The sequence below is a fragment of the Uloborus diversus genome, chromosome 8 (assembly GCF_026930045.1).
Source record: "Uloborus diversus isolate 005 chromosome 8, Udiv.v.3.1, whole genome shotgun sequence".
In the NCBI taxonomy this organism is placed as follows: Eukaryota; Metazoa; Arthropoda; class Arachnida; order Araneae; family Uloboridae; genus Uloborus; species Uloborus diversus.
The window spans coordinates 80,479,287-80,504,601 of NC_072738.1; the positions used below are offsets into that span (position 1 = coordinate 80,479,287).

The following is a 25,315-nucleotide window of genomic DNA, read 5'->3' on the forward strand; positions in this document are numbered from 1 at the left end:
TACTGTCAGTCCGAGCGTACGTTTATGCCCGTGGGAATATCTAATGGCAGGATTGGTGAGGAATCACATGGAAATTCCTGCTGGTGCAAAGGACGGAATGAAGGTGTTTTTAATTTTCATTTTTCTTTAGTTTCGCTTAACGGATTCTAGTCACGGAACTATGTTCCAAATTGGTAACGGGTTAAGTACCGTAGAAAGGGACGTTGTTTCTTTTCAAACGATAAGAGCATTATGTCTCAAACAAAATACCATCCAATTTCATAGTATGAAGCCCGAAAAGTTGTAATCATTCATGATCGAATAATATGTTACCACACCATTTATTTCACTTAATTCATCATAATAAATTTGAATCAACACAATATTGAACAATCTATATATATATATATACATATACAGTTGACTCTCTGTTTAACGACGCTCTATTTAACGACGACTTTTCACGGTCCCAGATGGTCCACTACGGTGTTAAAAGCATTCTATTTAAGGACGCTTTCTACTTACGGGAGTTTTTTTGTGGTCCCTTGAAAGTCGTTAAACAGAGAGTCAACTATATATATATATATATCTTATATATATAAAAATCTCGTGTCACGATGTTTGTTCGGGGTAAACTCTGGAACTACTGAACCGATTTTAACCAAATTTCATACCTAGCTGTAATTTGGTCCAACTTAAAAGATAGGATAGTTTTTATAATTTTTTATTGCAAATAAAATGTTAATTATGCATTAATAGTGGGTATTGATTGTTTAGTTTCATGAATTCCTAATAGATGGCGTTGTAAGTTTTTTTTTTTTATCGATGCAACCCTAACGTCGTTTGACGTCTAGGTTGCGCAGATACTATACATTGCGTTGTGTTCCGATTTCTAGAATATTCTATTCCACGTCGTATTTGTTTAAACCGTTCTATTTGACTTAGTTATGCTGTGAATTGTGTTTTTTTTTTCTGTGCAGTATCATTTGTTAGCAGAAATATAATCAATGTACATAAAAACGAGTAAGTATTTTTTGCTTTCATTTTACTTATTTATTGATGTATTACTATGTGTACACATTTGTTATGTTTTTACTTTCTAAAGCATTCTATTACACGTCATAAGTCTTTAAACTGTACTATTTTAATTAGTTATACTATGCATTGCGCTTTGATAATTTCCGTGGAACGTTTCAGGGTTTCACAGGTTTTCATTTGCTTCCAGGGAAAATCAAGTATGTTCGTCAAAAAGTTTACTGACGTTCGTGCTAAAAAAATTGCACGAATGGAGCAGACTGTCGGAAAGAATATTTTTAGCTGCCAGTTAAAAGATTAACTGAACGTATTTATTAAGTTTATCAGTTTCAGTTTGCTCATTGCCTGTCCAGATTGGCTAAGCTCCCAATGAGAGCGAAAACGTTTGTGTATCCGGTAGCTTTGTAGGAATTGCAAGCTACGCAATTGCCTCAGCTTTGGCCGTGTTTGCAATATTGCTTTTGGAGCACTCTTGATAAATCCAGAAGTCTCTGTATCCCGTAGTGTTGTAAGAAATGCAAGCAACAATAAACTCTCGATTAATCCACGGAATTGGGTGGCGCAAGTGGCGCGGATAATATGAACCGCGGATAAATCACTAAAAGGCTGAAATAAGGGAAAATAAGTTGAAATGGTCCTTCCTCAAAACTTTAGCTGTATACATATATACACACATACACATATTCTCTCTGTTTTATTTATTTTTTAAATTTATTTTTTAAATCTAATAATTTTTATTAATCTAATTTATTCCCTTCAGTCTTAATCTTTATTTTACTTTTTTTCAATTTCAGTACAATGACGCGGAAAAAATCTAACCTTAACAATGCGTATAGCAGAGATGCACGCCGTATACGTACTCAGAGAGCTCAGGAGTCGGAAGAGCGAATTGCAGCAAGAAACGCAGTTCAACGATTCAGAACATCAGAAAATCGCACACAAGAATCCCAAGAACAGCGTGATGAACGTCTGCGAAAAAATATTTCGAGAAGAAGAGCGGCGCGGGAACGGCATTTAGCCACATTCAGAGAATGCGACAGAGATAGGCAGCAAACCAGTCGTAAATTAACGCGTGCATCATTCGTTCGCCTTGCGTTTGAATACGCACCAGATGTTGATTACTCTTCTCATCCTAAAATTACTATTGGTGCGATGGACAAAATATGCCAATATTGTCGAGCATTAAAATTCCGCAATGAAACAAGCGGTATGTGCTGTGCATCAGGAAAAGTTGTACTGTCCCCACTTCCTACCCCACCGGAACCTTTAAAATCACTTCTTGCTGTTGAATCGCACTGTTCGAAACTATTTTTACGTAAGACACGTAAATTCAATTCGTGCTTTCAAATGACGTCCTTTGGCGCAACTAAAATTTGCGAACTCGCATCTGATGGACGCAACTTTGAAACTACATTTAAGATTCAAGGCCAAGTGTATCACAAGATTTTGTCACTAATGCCGATGCCTGATGATGATCCAAAATTTCTCCAAATTTATTTTATGGGCAGTTATGAGGAACCTGTGACAACTCGATGCCTGTATAATTTTATCGAACAAGCAGAAGAGAGAGCAATCGTGGAATCGTTGGAAATTTGTTTTGAAAATTGTAATCAACTGATTCAGTTGTTTAAAAGAGTGTCACCACAATTGAGAAGTGATAATTGTCAAATTGTCATCAAAGCCGACAAAGTACCAACTGGAGAACATGCTGGCAGGTTCAACGCGCCAACTGTAGATGAAGTTGCCGTTATTATGGTTGGTGATCCAGCTAGCAGCAGAGACTTAAAAATAACCCGTCGAGACAGAACTGTTAGTATAATTTCAGACCTACATCGTTCGTATGATGCACTACAATACCCTCTAATATTCTGGGAAGGGCAGGATGAATATCACATCAACATCAAACAACGTAATCCAACCACTGGTACGTGTTATAATCGTTTTTTTAATTCCTTATTTTTAGTTTTTCTTTCCATTTAATTGCTTATTTTTTTTAGGTAATGAAATGAATAAAAAAGTTAGCTCAATGAAGTATTATGCGCACAGATTGATGATTAGATTTAATCAAGATAATTATCTCCTCCGATATCGTCAGCTGTACCATCAATACGTTGTGGATATGTACGCTAAGATCGAAAGTGAACGTTTACGATTTATTAGATACAACCAGGCTAAATTACGATCGGAAGAATACATCCATTTACGAGATACTATTATCGGAAACATTGAAGAAAACGTAAACAGCAATGATATCGGAACTGTATTTATTTTACCTTCGAGCTACTTAGGCAGCCCACGGAATATGCAGGAATACATACAAGATGCGATGACTTACGTACGGCATTACGGTAGACCTGATTTGTTTGTTACATTTACATGTAATCCAAAGTGGGAAGAAATACAAATTTTGTTACTACCAGGTCAAGAATCAATACATCGGCATGATATCGTCGCACGTGTCTTCAAACAAAAATTAAAATCTTTGATTGATTTAATTGTAAAACATTCAGTTTTCGGTAACGTGTGCTGCTGGCTATATTGTATTGAATGGCAAAAGCGAGGTTTACCTCATGCTCACATTTTAGTTTGGCTTGAAGATAAAATCCGTCCAGAAGAAATTGATCAAATAATTTCCGCCGAAATTCCGAATCCATTAGCTGACCCAGAGTTGTTTGAGATTGTCACCAATCACATGATCCACGGACCGTGTGGTGCTTTTAACATGACATCACCATGCATGGAAGATGGAAAATGTAAGAAACGTTTCCCAAAACAATTTACAAATGATACTATAACGGATATTGATGGTTATCCATTGTACCGCCGTAGAAACGCTGAGAATGGTGGCCACACATATTCAATGCGGATGTCAATTTTTGCAAATCACGTTGAACTTGATAACCGGTGGGTAGTTCCATACTCACCACTACTTTCAAAAACGTATAAGGCTCATATCAATGTTGAATATTGCAATTCCGTTCGTTCAATTAAGTACATTTGCAAATACGTTAATAAAGGTAGTGATTTAGCCGTATTTGAAGTACGAAATATAAACAAGAATGATGAACTAACACGTTACCAAATGGGTAGATATATCAGTAGCAACGAAGCTATCTGGCATATATTTAGTTTTCCAATTCACGAAAGAGACCCTTCTGTCCAGCATCTTGCAGTACATATCGAAAACGGTCAGCGAGTATATTTTACTGAGGAAAATATTCTCCAAAGAGCACTTGAGCCACCAAAAACAACACTAACTGAATTTTTTACATTGTGTCAAAAATCCGATATGTTCGGTCAATTCGCAAAAACAGTATTATATACCGATATTCCACGCTATTTTACATGGAATAAAATCGGGAAAAAATGGGAACCACGTAAACAAGGAACAAAACATTCATCAATCCCTGGCATATTCAAAGTCAAGACATTGGGGCGACCTTACACTGTGCATCCAAAACAACGCGAATGCTTTTTTTTTTGCGTTTGTTGTTGGTGAATATTCCCTGACCAACATCTTTCGAATTTTTGCGCACAGTTAATGGTCAAGTGTTCAATACATATCAAGATGCATGTCGCGAGTTGCAATTACTGGAGGCAGACAATCATTGGGATTTGACCCTTGCTGATGCGGCGTTGACATCAACGCCAAATAATATTCGCCAACTGTTTGCAATAATTTTGACGACATGTTATCCAACACAATCATTTGCTCTGTGGGAAAAATATAAAAATTATATGACTGAAGACATACTGCATCGAGTTAAACAAATAAAACAATGTCCAAATCTAGAATTTACACCATATATGTATAATGAAGCATTAGTATTGATCGAAGATTTATGTATTTTAATTTCACATTTGCCACTTAGTCATTATGGTATGCCATCACCTGATCGCCTGGCTACCGACTTAGTTAATACTGATTTGCAACGAGAAAAGCAATACAATGCCGTTGACTTAGCTACAATTATTGCGAATAATGAACCATTACTGACAGTTGAACAAAAAAATATTTATAATCAGGTTATGCTGACCGTTGATACTGAACAAGGCGGATTTTTTTTCTTAGACGCACCAGGTGGAACCGGCAAGACATTTTTGATATCATTAATCCTTGCAAAGATACGATCACAACAGAAAATCGCATTGGCAATTGCATCATCAGGCATTGCTGCCACTTTGTTAGATGGTGGGCGAACAGCACATTCTGCTTTGAAGTTGCCATTAGATATTCATAATAAACCGAACGCAATGTGTAACATTAAAAAGAAACGCGGAATGGCTGCAGTGTTGCAGAATTGTGCAATTGTAATTTGGGATGAGTGCACTATGGCTCATAAACATTCACTCGAAGCATTTAATAGGAGCATGCAAGATTTGAAAGGCAACAATAAACTTTTCGGTGGTACTGTCTTGCTTCTGTCTGGGGACTTCCGGCAGACGTTACCAGTCATTCCTCACTCTACTTTTGCCGACGAAATCAATGCATGTTTAAAGCAATCGTTTTTATGGCGAAATGTTAAAATACTGCGTTTAACCATAAACATGCGAGTGCAAAATCAAAACGATCCATCCGCACACGTATTTTCTAAACAACTGTTGGATATTGGAAACGGGGAAATTGAACTGTACCAAAATACACATTACATAAAATTGCCAGATGATTTCTGCACTGCCGTTGAAACGAAAAGTAAACTCATTGAGAGTGTCTTTCCAGACATATTAAATAATTATTTAAATCATAATTGGCTCTGCAATCGTGCTATTTTGGCTGCCAGAAATGTTGATGTAGACGAAATAAACTTTCAGATACAACAGTTGCTGCCGGGTAATCTGATGTCTTTCCACTCAATCGATACAGTTGTTGATGAAAACGAAGCAGTTAACTTTCCAGCCGAATTTTTAAATTCCCTGGATATTCCAGGGATGCCACCGCACAATCTACGTTTGAAAATTGGTTCAGCAATTATACTTCTCCGAAATTTAAACCCTCCTAAATTATGCAACGGCACACGTTTAGTTATCAAAAGAATAACGGGAAATGTTCTTAAAGCTACAATTTTAACAGGAAAGTTTAAAGGTGAAGCTGCTCTACTGCCACGCATTCCATTAATAGCTACAGAATCTCCAATACCATTTCGAAGGCTTCAGTTTCCAGTTCGTTTAGCTTTCGCTATAACCATAAATAAATCACAAGGCCAAACAATGTCAGTTTGCGGACTGGACTTGGAAAACACATGTTTCTCTCATGGGCAACTATACGTCGCCTGCTCACGCGTGGGAATACCATCGAGTTTATTCGTTTTTGCAAAAAACAGATTAACGAAAAATATTGTACACAAATTAGTTCTTATATAACTTTTAATTTTAACAATGTAGAAAACAATAGTTCGAAATCAATTGCATCTCCCTCATTTCTCAAACACTAATTTTTATATGCTATCAGTTCATTTTGTATATTTTTAAAATAAGCTATTGAAAGTTATTGATTACAAACTATAGTTAAGCTGATATGAATAAAATATGCATTCAAAAAGTGTATACTGGTTAGTGCTTAAATTCAACATTTCGATACTTTACTTATCACTTTCAAGTTATTGTTCACGTTTGACAGAAATAAGTACTTGCTAAATTTACAAAGCAGAAGGAGTAAGTACGGCTTTTTTTTTATAGAAAATTCAGAAAAGTACTGAGTAAATTTAAAAGGTACCTACTTCGTTCAAACACGCCCAGTATCAATCTCATATATTTGAGAATCAGGCAAACTATTCTAAGGTTTTTACTAAAAATATTAATTTGATTGTGTTAAAATAAGGAATAAAAGATTATTTTAATCCAACTAATGCGCCACAGCAACGCGTGGCTGGGTCAGCTAGTATATATATATATATATATATATATATATATATATATATATATATATATATATATATATATATATATATATATATATATATATATATATATATATATATATATATATATATATATATATATATATATATATAGTTTCAATCGGATTTCTTCCAAATTTGGCACAGAGTTAAATTGCTGCTCAGGAATTCATATAGGCTGGTTTTTGGAATTTAAAAAAGTTACAAAGAGGTTCAAGTTTAGGGGAGGGTGGCCCAAAGCGAGTAGGTCGCCCAAAAGCCTTCGTATGCCTCTCCAAGGTGTGTTAGCCGCGATGAATACGTATGTCGTGTTTACCCGAACACCCCCAGAGTTATTATCAGTCCCAGCGAAGCAGCAGTGAAGTGGCATGGCGCAACTTGGCTTAAAATAAAAAATATGATACATTCAAAAACAAAATGAAGTTTTGTAACTTGTGATTAGTCGAAGACAAGCTCATTTTTTTTTAATGTCAATAATATTAACTTATTCTAACACTATCCACCTATAAACTACGATGGTCATTTCGTTTTTTTTTTTTTTTTTTTGAATTATTACTTTAAGGTTATAATTATTGAAATAAAAAAGTGCCTTTTGGCAAAGCGGGTGTAGGATTTAATCATATATTTATTTGAAATTTCTTGACTCGTGTGCTGACTTAGATTTTCTCTCTCAATAGGATAAGTATAACTTTAAAAAGTTATTTTTTAGGATGGCACAATTAATTAGTCTATTAATTAACTCAGTTATTTATTTATGTTTTAGAAACAAATGTACTGTCTTTAAATTGGATAGGTACAACTGTTTTATATTTTTTTATATAATGGCAGGTAGCTAGTCAATTATTTTAATCACTTATAACTTCATATTTGATTGGCAAATGTACCAAACCACAATTAGTTAAGCTTACCCGCTTTTGGCTCAATGGTAGGGCAAAGCAGGTTTTTCACATGCTTGTTAAGTTTGATATAATAAATAAATATTGGGTTTGAAATAATACAAAAATCACTTTTTTATTTTGAAGCTCTAGAACTCTGCTAGGAAATAAAACCGAAATTGTTGCGATTAAAATCCAAAAACTACAATTTTCGAGCCTTCTTCGAAAACCTACCCGCTTTGTGCCACCCTCTCCTATATTTTTAATCATAAAATTGCTCTTTTGGACACGAACGAATTATCGTATAGTTATGAGTTTGGTCTGAATGAAAAGCCTGTAAAAAATAACCGAAATAAAATCTCTTCAGATCGTTAAATTTGTGAACCTTGGTTCAAAGCAAATGAAAATTGTTTTCAGCATATAACCACCAGGAGATATTTTAAATGCAATCAACACAAAAAGTATCCTCAACAATGGCCGATAATGTTGATTAGCGACAAGCGTAGAGCATGTTTGGTAAGAAAGTCGAACGAAAAAGAAATACTGTCTTTCAGTGGTTCTTAAATTGCATCCTGCAAAGACACAGGATTGAATTGAAATCACCGTCGGTTCTTCAATTTTTTTGCGCATATCGCTAGTAAGGGTTCAAGTAATAATACCGTAACAAAAAACGAAGTTGTGGTCTATGTTTCCTACATAAACAGCACAGAAAGTACCAAAATGAGATAGGTATTAAAAATGCATTCATTATTCAAGTACAATCTTCAACAGTTTTAGTATTAGAATACTAAAATTATATTAAAACGACATCCTTGCAACGGAAGTTTAATTTAATATTGTATTATCCATAAACAAATCAATATGTATATGTTATTTACACTATTCCATGATTTACCTAATTTGGTTTACCTCAGTTTTACAGAAATCGCTCCAGGTTATCGAAGATCAGGGGTAAAAATACTAATATGGCTAATGAATTGCAAAATAATCATTTTTGTGCATCATAGTAGCGTAGGTTGAATTTATCTTTCAAGGGGGAGGGGAATAGTGATGGACTTCATTACATGTACAATCATAGAAAAAAAAAACGAAACACTCGATCGTATTCAAAGACTATTGGTACTAGAGATAGGTGTAAGGTGTTATTGTTTCAGGAATAAAAAGTTCTACATAATTATGTAAAAAAAATTGTTGTTAAGGGATCGTCTTCATATTTAAACGAGCATCAACTTCAAATATTTCAATTAGAACCCCCTTTTTTTATTACATATTTCTGATCAGCAAACTTTTTAAACTTTGTATACAAAGTTTTGTTTAATTCGATCCAGCCGTTACTTCAGAATCGAGTTTTGAAAAATTCCTCTCGTAATGTTAAAACGTATTTTGATAACATAATAACTAGACACATAACACAAAAACTAGATTAGGCACGGCAAAAATCGTTTTTTATATCAAAATATGAATCGACCCAATAATAAAAACATCATTTACAACACTTAAAATGTAATTTTAGTCTTTTTATGAATTATTTTAATATTTTTTAAAAAAATATATAATCTGATTGAAAAAATGCAAAGAAATATTAACTTAAACTTGTAAAATGCATAAAATGTCTACATTTTTTATGTAAACAAATTTCTTAATCGTTTAAAATTTTATATTATTTTAACGCTCGAAGAAATAGTACACCTGATGGAGCATCTTCGCTGACTAGCAATAATTTTAAACCAGTTAGGGGGTAGGAGGCAACTTTTGACACGAAGAGATTGCTACTGAAAAGGGCATGATGCAATATTACGCCACATTATAAAGTTTTTTCTTTTTAGTCTTCATCTTAAAATTAGTTGAACAAATCTCCATTCCCAGTTACAAGACTCTCAGTTCGATAACTTTTCTTGTAAATAATCGAAAAATATTGGAAGTTTGTAACTATTACTAAGTAATTCAACTGTCTTTGAAAAAATGCTGTAAGATACGAATGGATACGTATCAGTGTAATAGAAGCAACTCTGTTCACAGTGCAGGGATAAGGTGAAACAATTTGTATCCACGTGTAACCACTCATTGTGATACATTATTCTTTTAACTTCAAGAAATTAAAATTTCCTGTGAGACTTAAGTTCTTTATTATCACGATCAATAAATCATAAGGGCAGGCGATTAAGTAATTTAAATGCATGTTAATTTTATTTATTTCCCATATAGATAGCTTTATGTTGCATGCTTAAAGGTTGGGTTCACTCAAAAATGTATTTCTTTCTGCTGCTGGAAGGGGACTAAGAATTGTATTTAGGAGCAAAATTTGAGTCAAATTTACGAATGAGAAAATTTTGAATAATTTAACTTTTTAGTATTTGGATTACGTTTCTAAACGTGGGAATACATTTCGTTCCTTTTTAAGCTGCGGATAAGGTGAACAAAATGTGCAACAAGCTTATGTAAAACATAAACAAAATAATTGTCTATTATACAGTTGTAAGTAGCAACAAGACGGTTTTTTTCCCTTTATTTTAATTTCACGGCCTGCAAATAATTAAAAAAAAAAAAAAAAAATGACGCGGATAGTGACCAAAATGTGCACGCCTATTTCTTTCTCTATAAGGCAGTCCAATTGACGGGTTTTATATAGTTCGTTCCATAAGTTCGCGTCCACGTACTCCATTTTTAATGCTTTATGTAACTTAAAATAATAGCTGTAACTAAATCTATGGCAACTAATATTCAGTGGAACCATCCCTACCCCTCATGATGACTGTGCCTCTGTAAATTAAAATTGCGATATTCTCAAAGGAATACTCTAGAACAGCAAACTTAAATAAGTGCTCTTATACCTGCATCAGTTTGAGTTATCATGTACAACATTTGCTGCAAGAGTGAGGTTTCAAAAATTTGAAATAAAATTTTAATCTAGACAAATTTTAAATCGTTGCAAGACACCAATATTAATGTCTAACTATCATTTTTACCTACGAAAATAGAAATTTGACACAAATATAAGGAAATAAAATGTGGCTGACGTACGTCTTTTTATGTAACTTACACTTATCTAATTTTACTCCATGACATGCCACTAAATCGCTATGGAAAGGGCAAACAGACACATTTTGTGAAGTTATTTATAATAAGTGAACGTGTTCTACGGAATGTGCTTGCATACCTGAACACTTACAAAAACTTAAAAAATGAGTCTACCTTGAAAGTAAAAACACTGCCAGAAAATCCTTAAAACGGAATGTTAACGGATATTAATAACAATGACTGAAAATATTGTAACGGTGTTATATTTTGCATATATTTGTAACTGATAAAAACCATTGAATTTTACTCACGACTTTTTCTAGGAAGACATCCCATGATTTTTTTCCAGAATAAAATGTATGTGAAAAGTACTATAGCATGCTTTAATGTCTTGGAGTAAACAAATCCTTCAAAGGCAGCATTACGATTTTCGTATTCGAAGCATCATGTTAAAGGTTGTCCCACAAGATGTGCAAGACAATCATTTGTCTCGGCCATTAAGACATTGGATGTACCGCCCGTCTGATTCAATCGCAGACAACATGCCAGTGACACGACAGAACCAAAGAATATTGTTGACAGAATCCCGACAACATGCCTTATGCTTTTTCGTTTTTACTTGATGCTATTTTTCCGCAAAAGCTCGACTTTCTGTGCTATTAACAGTCTTTTGAAGATTACAGCCTAGAGTGGTGTGAATGCAGTTTTTTACTATCATTTAGATAGAATTCATCCATTTACTTATCTAAAAGATATGTTGCATTGAGAAGCACCCGAGCAACACCGGGTAGTAAGTTAGTATTTCATAAAAAAATGAACAATGTCCACTTGATGGGGAGAAGTGAAAAATTCAATTTTCATGCCAACTTTGATAATTTTTGTTAAATGATTGAAATACTAAACAGTAATTTGGTAATATTGTACTCTTTAAACGTATATGACGATGAGGATACATATTTTGTTCTCCTTCCCCCTGCATCAGGGGCTGTCCATCAATGAAGTCACACTTTTTTTTCTACATTTTCCCACTTCTGAAACTTGTCACACTTCGTCTTGACTTCCAACCCCCTTTCCTTGTTACACGGCTCGCTATATTAAATAAACATAGTATTATAAAAATATTTTTATTTCACTAAAATGTATGATGTCACTGTTATTGTTATCTTCTCTTTCCCTCGTATCACAAATTGTCAGAGTCATGAACCCCCTACGGTGACTAGGAGCCAAGCTGAGTTTTATGGTGTAACCTATTGATGCTTGTGCTGCTGATTTCGCATCACAGCTGTCAGGGGTCATGATTTACTCCCCCCCCCCCCTAAACTACCGACAACAATATCCGTCCACATTGTGTTCAAACACTGTATGCCTAATCTGTAAACGATTGCAGTATCTTTACAATTCATTAATTACTTTTGAAAGTAAATGTTTGAACTTATTACTTCATTCCATTGCTTATGAAATCAATTTGCAACATTTGTTCCACTTAGGCGTCTTATTCCTGGCCAACTTGGTGTTTTTATTGTCCACCAAGCAGTTTCAGAAATTTTTCATACCCAAAACCGTACACTGTAAAAACGAATCAGAGACATTCCCGGAAAAAAATAGGCAGCTGATGTGCCCAATTTACGTTTTCCGCTTTAATCCAGTAACCTTTCTGATATTATCCTTGAAACCTTCTGAAGCATCGGGACACTTCCTCTGTTAAAGCTAGCCATGCTTCGGTAATTTTCCAGAAAACAAAGTAGGTTTAATATAAGTGAGATACTTCCTGATTTAACAATAAAGCTCCATCAAACCAATCACGGTCCTCGCCTATAATCCCTGCCTCGCTGAGCCAATCACGGTCCTCGCCTATAATCCCTGCCTCGCTGAGCTGCAGCTATCCAATGACTTATTCGCTCTTATTAGGAGCTTAGTCATTCTAGACGGGCCGCTGTGCACGGTTAAGCCGACACACGTAATAAATACGCTCATTCAATGTTTAAACTGGTAGCTAAAAATAATTTTCACAACATTGAAAAGTCTACATTTGTGCCACTTGTAGCAATTCAGAAAACTTTTTTGAAAAAATACTTGATTTTACAGGGAAATAGGTGAAAACCTGTGAAATCCCAAAACGTTTCCACGGAAATAACCCGGAATGTTTCTGAATTTTTTTACAGTGTAGGTTCGTTCATGAAGGGGGAGGGGTTCATTCTTCAGCATGCCCCCATAACCCTAAAATGGTTTTCTGTATCCGCCCCTGTTTGTTGTGTTACCTTGCCGCATGAGGACATACTGGATAGACCTGGTCTGGTGTTGGAGAGATCGAGGGCGATTGAACTCATGGACCTGATCTGATTTTAGATCAGTGTGGAGTAGCAAGAAAAAGACCATATGATTCAACTGACAAAATTCTCGGTGATATTTTGAGGAAATCTGAATTTGAGAACTCTTTCAGTTGTAAGATAACTTTAGTGATTATTACTCCATTTATTTTCTATGCTATAGAAGTTCCACTTTGAGTCAGACATTTCGCACAAATTCAATTCCAAAGCTGTGCTTAAGTTTATACCTGCTAAGCATAACACCTCGACATTAATATTTTATCTTTGTTTATTTTAGATGCGTTGGATGGAAGTCAGCCTCCAGAACCAAAACTTGTCTGCTACTACTCCAACTGGGCTGTGTACAGACCGGGGTTGGCCAAATTCACTCCGGAGAATATCAATCCTTACCTTTGCACACACATCATTTATGCCTTCGCTTCGCTTTCCGAAGATTACCAGATTCAACCGTTTGACCCATACAACGACATCGAACAAGGTAAAAGGAATCTATATAATACTGTAAATGTTGTTGCATGCCAATTACTAGCTCTGAAATCCGTTTTAGTAGCTATTTTTATTGCAATAACCTGGATACTTCAAAATTATTGGTCACATAACAAATAAAAAAGAGCCTGTGATGTTGCAAATGAGTCGTTTCATGTCAACTGGCCTAATTTTTCAAATCGTCCCCGCTCGATCATCTTCAAATTGGATTAAACTTTATAGAGGTGTAGAGACACACAGCATTACTGGCTTTTAGTGGAAACTTACCCGTTTTTTGCCAGATATGTTACTGACAGACGCACTAGCTGCCCATTATTTTCCAGGAACGTTCCTGAATTTTTTTTACACTGTAGCATTGGAAACTTTTCTGAAGGAACGTCAGAAAAGTTTCCCTCCTATTATTGGTAGATTATAAAAACAAAGATTGGGCATATTTTCCAGTCGCCATTCGTAAGTAGAACGAAATTTATTAATCACCACTCTTTTTTTTCGCAGTCGCTCAGTTTTTTTATAAGCCAAAATAGTTACTAAGCAACGAATGAGCTTTCAAGTTGCTTCTGAAACTTAAAAATGACTAGTTTAAATGAAGGTTAAGATAACTATTTAATGACATTAACTTTAATCTATAACGCAGGTGGGGGAATGGGGAAAGTGTAAGACCAGGTGGCGAATGATACTAAATCTTTAGTCGTCTGGGGGCGATTGACGACCACTGATCTTTATTTTTAATACATTATTATTAACAACGACTCGCATTAATGTTGAACTAAAAGATAAAAAAAAAAGTTCTGTGAATTCCGAGTCTGTAGCATACATTATAAGTCTCGACAAAGAACGTATGTTTCTCTTTAATAGATTATTTAGAATCTGAACAAAAATTTAGCCGACGTGTTGTTACTTTAAGATTATGGTGAATATTTTCAACTAGCTGCGCTGCAAGGCTTACTTCGCAAATAAAAGTTGTGTCAAGTGACGCATGCGTAACAATCAGGTTTAAAGGACAGAAAATAAAGTGTATAATTTCCCCTCAACGTGTGGAAAAGAGCAATTTTATCGCTAAAAATAAAAATTTAAACATCTTTGAATTTTTTAAAAATTTCAAAAACTATTAACAGGCGTAAACATTCTAAGCCACTGATTTCCATGCCAAAATCTCCTGTGTAAATTCCTGAGCATGAAAGGATCGCTCTGCCAAATTTGGCAAAGATATGACTTAAACTGCGAATTTGTATAAGGAACACACAGACACATACATACAGCAATTTACATATATATAGAAATAGTCAAGAAGGATAAGAATCTTTTCTGTTTTCAAGACTGAACCACCACGTAAATCATTACATTTATACATCGTGGATTACTCATAATGTGAATGTTTTCGCGAATTTAATATCGTTGAAATAGTTGCTGCAGACGCTTATCATGGTTTAACATGACCTACTGACGGCACCTCTTGGCGGAAAAGATTTTCGTTTCGAACAACCGGGAGAGCATTATCTTCCATCCTGGTTAACTCAAAATGACATGTTGTAAGGATCACTCAGCACAAAATTAGGGAATCTGAGTCAGAGTCTTCATAAATCTTTCGCACTCAGCTGACATTGCTCATTTGATTGCTGTTCTTTCAAGCCACTTATACACTTTCTCGGTGAGAAAAATTTTCTGCTTTTGAATAGATAATAGCGATGCAGTTGTTTTGATTCTCAAATTTGATAGTACTTTTTAAAAGAAGAACAGAAAGCATGATAACTGGTGATTTAAATATCGGACCAAAAACAAAAATCCGGTATTCGTGTTTTGTTTTGTTTTGTTTTTTTACGTGATACCGAAATACCAGTAATAGAATGTTCAACAAACATACTTTTTCAAGTCAATGCAGTAAAGGAACAAAATATTTTCATTAAGAACAGTTAGTAGAACTGAATAGTACAGTAGAACTCCAATTATCCGCATAAACTGGAACCGGACCCCACTCAGATCATTGTATTATTTTTTCCGAAAAATGGGTCGATTTAATTAATTACTGCATGTATTTTGAAAATGGGAGACAAAAAATTACTTTACAGAAAGAGTTTTTAATTAATCAACTGAAAAGGCAACATTTTCACATGTTGAGTGTACTTACAAGGGCTGTACATTAGTACAGTACGTACCGAACTTAAAATTAAAGTCATTGCTTGCTGAATATCTCGCTCGAAGTAAACTGTATTTTTGACTAGCAGTTTGTCGTTTTCGAAATCATATGAATGCTCAAAAATGTCTTTGTCTTATAAAATTAATCCTCATCATTGAGATCATAGGCAAGGGCTGTTTCGACCTAATGTCTGTAAGGGGTATCGAATAAGTTCTGGAAGATTTATGAGTTAAAATTTAAGTATTTCGCCCATAATTTCAAGCAGGAAATGAAATGTCAAATTTTTAATATAAATTTGAATTCAAAAATGCGTTTTATAATAAATATTTGTCGACAAAATCAAGAAATCCTACCTTGTACATTTCCTAAGTCAGAAGATCCTTCAGCTAAGATTTTTTTTGAAGCAAATGCAAGTGTTAGACAAGGATTAATATAAGACTTCAATATACCCCTAGGTTATAATCAGAAGTTAGAATTTAAAAAAATAATAATAATAATAAACAGATATTAATGAGTCCTGTCCATGAGTTAGCAAACATAAAAGTAGTTTGATTCGAATAGGAACCAGGACCGAATTTAGCTTCATGCTGCCTCTATGCAGATTTGAGATTTTCCGCCCCCCATCCACTTACGTGACCTTATCCAAGGTCAATTTAAATACTGAAAAGCACTTTTTTTTTTTCACAAGCCCATCGTAATAGAGAAACAATTTAAGACTCGCGAAATATTAAAACTTAAAATATTATAATCAAATTTTGATTCTTGTTAATAGTAAGTTCACAAAATTTTCAAAACGCGAAATCACCCGATAGCTTTATTTTCGTGTAAAATATATACATATGTATGTACTCTTTAATACTTCTTTATAGTCATGTAGTGCATAGTGCACGCACCCCATGTTTTTCCTTTTAACTATTGCATGTATTTTAATTGCTATAAAAAATTCTCAATCCTAAATTTTTTCTTGCAATCTGTAGGGCATGTTGAATCTCTATGGGGCTTTAAATCTGCACAAGATTTAGAGAGTTTATTTTTTAATTCTTTTTAGTTCGTTTCAAAAGCATTCAATTTTATTCTAAAACTGTTTATTACAATTATACTCTGCCTTTTAGTTTTTGTAAGTCTGAAATTTTGTATTCGATTACGAACTTTCATAAGACAGTGACAACGGCATTTAAATTGACAAAAACAGAATTTAGTTAATTTTTTCGTTAACAAAGTAACCGAACAGAATGAACTGAGCAATAAAAAACACCGTAATTTCAAAATCATTCGGTTTACTTCCTTTTTTTTCAACATTCAAATACGTATATTAAAACAATCAAATTGTGGCGTTTTAAAGCGTCACCTATAGTATGTAAACAATTCATATTAAAAATTTAAAAAATATTTTGATTCGTTCTATAAATAAATGGTTTTCCAAACGGAGTAGCTTTTAATTAACTTACTGAAGAGAAGTAATAATCCCAAATTATTTTCCAATTCTTAATACATTCAAGTAATGTTTCATGATGAACACTCCTAAGGGAGGTTAGGATCAGTTATGTCGCTGTTTTGAGGGGAAAATAAAAAAAGAACTGATGTTTTATTTTCAAGAATAATAATTTAAAAAATGTGATTGAAGCAAAATTTTCCGCCCCTAAAACATTTGCCACCCTAGGCAGCTGCCTACACTGCCTATTGGGATATTGGGCTCTGATAGGATCACTCAATTAAAATTTATTTGACCTTTTATTCAAATTTAAAATGTATATCGAAATACGTACGTAATCAATTTATTGTTAACCACTATTGTTGTATCAACATTTTACAGATGTATCAAACACTTTCTTTCATGCTTTTCAAACACTTTTACCAAAAAAAAAAAAAAGTAAAATGCTAGGATATTCTTGCTTTATTGGAAATAGAAAAAAAAAAAGGAGCTAATGCTTTCGACTACTGGGAAGGGTAACTTCCCCAGTACCCTTCTCCCTGAAACTGCCACTGATCACAGGATTCGTCATTGATTTCTACACATTATGCTGCTTTTTCATCTTTCAGGAAACTACAGGAGCTTCGTCAACCTGAAAATGTTCAATCCGAACCTGAAGACGATGATAGCCGTTGGAGGCTGGAACGAGGGCTCCAAGCGTTTCTCCAAGCTCGTGGAATCAGAAGAACACCGACGGATATTTGTATCGAGCATCATGACGTTCCTTAGGGTACATGGATTCGATGGAATCGACCTCGACTGGGAATACCCGGCCTTCAGGGAAGGCGGGAACTACACCACCGACAAGAATGGATACGCCCTTCTAGTCAAGGTGAGAATCCTGAGTTTGCTGTTGTTTTTGAGTTGGCTGTGTTTTCCGTAGTTCATTTAATACAAAATCCGCACAGAATATGTCTAAGCAAAAATTTATTTTTGTTTCAAAGCAATGTTGCATTTACTTCGCTTTGTCACTGAAAGCATGGCAGAGAGCTCAAAAATGGGGTCATTTCCGAAATTGTAAAATTATTTTTTTTTCTGAAAGAGCATGCTTATAAACACAGGATCTCAATATTTTTTAAATAATTTGACTAAGTTTAATATTTAAAAAAAATTATTTTAATCTGTGCTCTTTTATTGTTTACGCTTCGGCCGATGACATCGCAAATGATGAAATGCCATTCACAAAGCAGAGAGAGAGAATATTTAATTCCTTTTTTTACTCACATATACTGGCAACGATATGGTTGATAGCAAGCGTTAGACCGCACTATTTAATTCTCTTATTGATTATCATAACGAGGAAACGCGATAGACAGAAGGGCCAAGTACATCATTTGTGACGTCACAAATACCACGCCTTATTTTCAAAATCGGACATTTAAAAATTAAGTGTTGGGAAAATGAAAGTTTTTTCTCGCTCCATGCTATTTTTCTTTTTTCTTTTTTTGCTTATTCTATCAATTTTAGTGACTAACAGGAGTACTTTTGAATGAAGGAAGCAACCCCATTGTGGTAAATCATTGAAGCAGATTTTAGACTGTACTCTTCAATTTATTCTTTTCTGTAACCTTTCCTCAACGCTTAAATGCTTAAATCATTCTCAATTTACACTACACACCATAACGGAACAGGGGTCTTCGAGGACTCTTTGAGTTGTGATGTGCAGCGTCACTTGCTTCGTATCCCTGAGGTCGTGAGTTTGATTTCTACCCATGCCCTGGGTGTTCATCTATCTTGTACGTAGTCTGTTCAATTAATACGCAAACTGAGGCCATTAAAAATTTATTTTACAAAATTTAGTTCACTCCGATTTTGTCCCCTTCAAAGTACTCTCCATTCGTTGCTATGTACTTATCCCATCGAATGCAAGTTTCTCACTGGTTATTTAAAATATTTTTAGCTACCAGTTTAAAGATTAACTGAACGTATTTATTAAGTGCGTCGGCTTAAGAACGCTTGAAGCCCAGCTAGACGTATACTCCTAGTAAGAACAATATAAGTCTGTAGATACAGCAGTTTTTTAAGAATTGTAAGCAAGTGAGGTTTTGTGGTGCTTGCCGTTCTGTGTTAGCGTTGGCCCTAGTTGCAGTAATACTTTAGGAGCTTTCTTGGCAAATCAGGAAGGTGCCAAGCTACTACTTAAAGCCTACTTAAGTTTTCTCTCGCGGTTCCAGAAACGTGACTGGCTTTAACCAGAGATATTTCTGTGCTTGCGTTCGACGAGCTCAACCGGTAGCTACCGGTAACCGATCACGTGACAGCTATTGATCACGTGCTTCAATCAACCAATCAACAGCTTAAAATGGTAACCCCGGTGAGGTAACCGATGGATGATAGAACGCTGCGGTTAGTAACCGACCGGTGAGGTTCGTCGAACGCAACCTGTATTATATCTAGAAAGATTTAAGGATGGTTTTAGGAAGGTTACTGATTTTTAATGGAAAACATTCCTGTTTTTTTTTTTTTTTTTTTTTTTTTTTTTTAAAGATATGTTACTGACAGAAATTGGGAACATCAGCTGCCCATTATTTTCCAGGAACGTTTATGAATCGTTTGTACAGTGTTGAGTAACGTATAATCCATGTACATTGAAACTACCAAAGGATAAAATAACTGTATATTTTACAGGAAATTCGAGAAGCCATTGAAGGAGAAATAGCTGCAGGAAAAGAGCCGCTGTTGCTGTCCGTTGCTGTGCCTGCTACAAAAGACTACATCGACCACGGCTTTGACATCCCTCAAATATCAAAGTACGGATTGTTTTTTGTAAAAACAACGTTTTTGTTTAATCAATGTTTTGTTTAATTGCAAAAAATTAAAAACGTATATTGCATGAATATTACATTCTGCTCATTTTCTTATTCGAATGTTAACACTTTCGATTCGCCAACAATTTTCGTCAGAAAAAAATCCTACAGGAAATGCGGTTCTTCGCATTTTCAACATTCTCTTTATCGTCAAAAGAAAGGATTTTGTTGGGAAGATCAATGAAATGTTCAGTGAAGTATTAAGTCAAAATGTTTTCGTCAGTGTGATTGACTCTACATAACGCTCTGTGATTTCAATGTTCACAAATGATCAATCTTGAGTAAAATATTAATTTAAGGTTGGCGCAATAAAGATTGACAGAAGTCGAATCAAATGCCGGCATTTAATTTCGTAACAAAGTATTATTGCTTTGACGTCAAAAAACGCTATCGACTAAAATGTGTTCCAAGTATTTTAAAAATTAAATACTTAACTTAGGTTTATCACGCGTCTGCAATTATATGGACACCTCAGCATTTTCAGGACGATTCAGAGTATCCGCATACTTTTTTTTTTGAAAAACTCGATATTGTCTGCAGTTTCTAGGAATTTTACTAACTTTTTGTTACTTTACATGATAAAAAAGAAGAAACTAGGGAGCGAACAAGTAATTACACCAAGTGCTGTGAAAGTGAGAGCAATACCGGAATTACAGTACGTTTTCATCATTGCAGGACAAACTACTAGTGTTAAAAGAATATTAAAACTGACCCAAGAGAAAGAAATCGAGAAGTGGACTAACCGTTAAATTTATTGATGGGTTTGCAACTGTAAAATTTAGCTGCAGGTACTTTAAAACGCATAACTATGATAATTACTTCTAATGAAAGAAAAATAGTTAAACAAAAACTGTCCCTAGTGATCAATCTGTACGATCTGCTGCAAATGCGAAATAATTTTACTCATGCATCACAATGCCAAAAAAAAAAAAAAAAAAAAAAAGCTCTGAAACTTTGAGATAGTTATAATTACAGTGAACTCCTGCTACAACGCGATTTGACTTATACGAAATGGCTATTACGCGATTTTTTCACCAGTAAATAATTTTAGACCTAACGCGAATTCCTTGTCCGCAACACGACAATTTTCAAAAGGGATTCGCGGTGTGAAAGTATCGGCTTTGTTATTGGCAACTAAAAATATTTTTCCCGTGAATGGATGTTCATCCATTTAGTGCCACTGGCAGAGGAAATTCCACACTGTAATAGTCTGAACATAGCTTTATTTGTGTATATACAAATAACTACTCCGCATTAACCATACTTTTTTCATTCTAAATGCGAAAGTTGATGAAATATAATGATATCAAAGAGCAGTGTTTCATTTAAAGTTTGTGAAGACAGAAAGAAAAAGATCAAGTTTCTGACAATTTAAGGTACGCTAAAAGTTCTCGATGTGTTTGAAGAAATAAAAAATGAGTCGAACGTAGCACGACAATTAGGTATGAGTGAGCCTTCCATATGTGCAATTAAAAGTCAAGAAAGGGATATCTGTATAAGTTCGCTGAGTAGTGTCTAAGCAAAATGCAAAAATTATGAAAATAAAAGCTGCTCTTGTATTGAGAACTAAAGAAACCAGGAAGAGAGGTGTTGCCATAGATGGAGACGTAATTAAAAAAATAGCGAAGCAACTGTATTTAAAAATGTATTAGAATAACGATTTGATTACGCAGTTTATATCCATCAACATCTTTTTTTTTTTTTTTTTTTCGAGTTACAAATATCATTACTAGATCTACTGCACATTGCATCATTTTAGATATTTTTATTTTTATATAGAACATCATTTTATTGTTACTACATACTTTACGTACTGTACTGGTTTATTTTATGTCTTGCTTTCCCGCTGATCACTGATTTTGTGCATCGTAAGTGTTTTATGTTGATTAAAACAGCTTTTTTAAAACACAAATAAAAATTCAGTTCTTTATGTAAGAAACAGTAACATATAGTTAAGGAATGGTTTAAAACAGTCTGAGGTGGTGTTAACAAGTGTCTAAAATAATTAGGTATATTTATAAAAAAAAATTACACATACCCTTTTCCACAAAGCGAAATTCCGCCCTACGCGAGGAGTCTTGGAACGCATCCCTCGCGTAAGTCGGGATTCGACTGTAACTACTTTTATCACTTTATATTTTTGCTTCTACTTTATATTCTACTTTACTTGTAATGTATACCTGTGCAATAGTAATTTAAAAAAGAAAATGCAAAATATATATTTCTCTTCTTTTTCACACCTCAGTGATATTTTTCCAGGATTAAATAGGTGGAAATTTCGGTTTTTTTTTTCTCTTTCTCTAATATGTTTAATGTGTTCCTGTCTTGAAAAATGTGATTGAGAATTTCCTATGGAAGTATCCACCTTTTTGCATTTCGGAGCATGGTGACCTTAAGTATTTGAGATTAAAGCCAAGTGCTGTTTAACTAAAATATTTTTAAAGAAGAAAACTACTTTTGATAGGGTTGATCATCACTAAACTAGTTTTAGCTTTAAGTTTCTGGAATATGACTATGTTAACCCATATCAAAATATTTTCAGACACAAGTTCTACTTTATTTGAAATTCATAAAATAGTAACTATAAAAAGTTTGGAAACTCTTCAAAAGAAATTTAATTTAAACGTGAAATCTTATTTTATTCCTGAATATAAATATTTAGGTTAACAGAAAGCAATGTTCAAACTATTGCTGTGATCGACTGAAAATGGGCTCGATATCGACATGTCGATCGCGATCGCTTACTGCATTAAAGTATAGACATGGCCTAACAGTTTTTTTTAGCCAAAATGAGAGAGAATGCTGTTCATTTTAGCTGTCTATTTTGATATGCGACAGCTACGAATCTAAGTTAACTTCAGTTAATCAGTTAACTTCAGTTCCTGTTATTAGTAAACTTCTCTCCAATACGTAATTCAATTCAAATGTTTGAATTTCAGGTACGCAGACTTTCTGAATCTGTTGACTTATGATTACCACTCCGCATATGAGCCGGAAACCCATCACCACGCTCCACTTTATCCACCTGTCGGAATCGATCCACTGGACGACATCAGTCAACTCAATGTGGTAAGTTTTAAGAAAATGATGCTGTAACAGAATTTTATGTTACGTTACTTGATTTCCTATATACTTTGAATTTTTAATTCTTTAGATGAAAAAAACATATAGAATACTCCTTCCATTTTCATTGATGCATTTTTTTTTCTTTTTTCTATTGTCATCTTTTTATCTTTACGTTCTTGAACCTGATTCCAGTCAATGGGTTTTCAAGATACAAAAATTTGACAGCGTGCATGTGGTATGATTATGCGAGACAAAAAATGTTCCTTGAGTATTGCTTAACGTTGAACACCCTGGGTAAAATTAAACTCCTGGAACACTTTGGCATTAAAAAGGTTCCGTCAAAGATCTCGTGGGAATGACTATCCGCCGATAGAAGTGTCACTTGAAAGAATGGATGCGAAGCTCTTGGAGAGTGCACTAGGTCTGCAAATGATGAAAATCCAACACAGTTTGGCAGTTACGCCAATATACAACGTTTTTCGTTATTGTAAAATGCTGAAGAGTATTAGGAAAGTTTTAAAAAAATGTTATGCTGCACCGCTAATTTTGTGTTGCACCATTGTATGAAAAAATTTTGTATTATAAGGGAACTTCCTTACACGTGCTTGACGAAATGGAGAATCCACGAAAATTTAGTGTTTGATGAGGAACATTCATATCACTTTCAGCGCCGACGCGACGATGATATCTTTTTAGAGGCAAGAAAATTAATTCAGCAGTATTGGCAACGAATTATCGATGCTGTACAGCATCGTTATCAAACCTTCTATTTTCTCTTGCGCCGTATACAAATGACAGCTACTTCACACGGGTAGCAGCAACACAGAAACTGATGAAAATGTGCTTTGTTTTAATAATGTTGCCAAATTCATCCAACAAAGGATCTCTTTACGGACTAAACCAAAAGCAAATACTTGCTTAAAAAAGTTTTTTTAAGGTTATCTGTAGTAAAACAAGTTTATATCACATGGCTTGTGACGTAATACTGCCTATGTCGGGTCACTCGAAAATGCTGGACTGCAATATATCTTTTGACTAAAATTGTGTGGTATATTACATAACTTATCCAATAACTAATATGGAAGTATAGAATATGTACTGTACTACTCAAGTATTATATGGCTCGCACACTACAGACGCTTGCCTCGTTGAGAGGGTTAAGCTGCTATACAATAAAGATTACTGATCACTTGTTAAACAGCAAAAAATGCTCTGTGTCCTCTAATAAGCTGTATGAAACTGGTATTGCGATGTATAAGGCCCGGTGTCTCAAAGTTACTACCCGCGGGCCACATCTAGCAAACGAAGACTTTGTACGGCCCGCGAGAAGATATATAAAGTGGAAAAAAAACATTTTTATTTGATAATATGCATTTTTTAAGCATTTTTTTAAGAAAACTAAGCTCAGAAAATCTCCAAAACTACCACTGAGCGCTTATAAAAAAAAAAAAAAAAAAAAAAAACATTCGTCAGTGTATGACATATACTCACGAATGGCTTGTATGATGAGTCTAGCGCTAACTACACTACCTGAACTGAAATACTGTTTGATATTTGGCCCTCTTCACCTCAAAAAATTTACAGTGTGGTCCTCTAGTATAAAAGCTAGATGCCCCTGACTTAGACTGTAAACCAGCCCTCCTGGTAACCTTGTATAACATACTGTTAAAAAAACAATTCCCTCCCCTTAACTTGGTTATTATTTCAAGCTGCATCAGTAGGGAAAACAACGAGTACCTCCAAATATTGCCTACAAATGCAGAAATTACCCTCTAATTGCATAACGTGCAATAAACCTTACATTCTTTTATTGCCTCCTGAAAAGTTAACTATCATAGAGTTATCTGATTTACAGAAGCCCATTAATTGAAAAAAAAATTCTCCCTCAATATATTCTTCTTGAAATGTCTTTCTCTTGAAGAATAATAACCATGCAAATCCACTTTTATCCTTATTAGGCATGGACTGTGGACTATTATTTGACACAAGGTGCTCCCTCCAACAAGCTAGTAGTAGGCATTCCCATGTACGGCCGATCATATGCGCTGGAAAATCCTCAACTAGCTTATGGATACGATGCCCCGGCTAAATCTCCTGGAGAAGAAGGTTTAGCAACCAGAGAGAAAGGTTACCTCGCCTTTTACGAAGTAAGTAGCATTTCATTGAATTTCAATAATAAAAATAATAATTAAATCAAAACAAAAACTCGACTACGTAAAA

At 34.5% G+C, this 25,315-nt stretch overlaps 1 protein-coding gene across 1 annotated transcript in view; it reads left to right on the top strand.

The window, feature by feature from the left end:
* The window catches only part of LOC129227267 (probable chitinase 10), a 153,532-nt gene that overhangs the window by 82,661 nt on the left and 45,556 nt on the right, over positions 1–25,315 (top strand). The window contains exons 3-7 of the mRNA XM_054861785.1: positions 13,409–13,609; positions 17,792–18,054; positions 19,851–19,972; positions 22,969–23,098; positions 25,054–25,242. Of these exons, the coding sequence (XP_054717760.1) occupies positions 13,409–13,609; positions 17,792–18,054; positions 19,851–19,972; positions 22,969–23,098; positions 25,054–25,242 (905 nt within the window). The remainder of the gene's footprint in view (positions 1–13,408; positions 13,610–17,791; positions 18,055–19,850; positions 19,973–22,968; positions 23,099–25,053; positions 25,243–25,315) is intronic.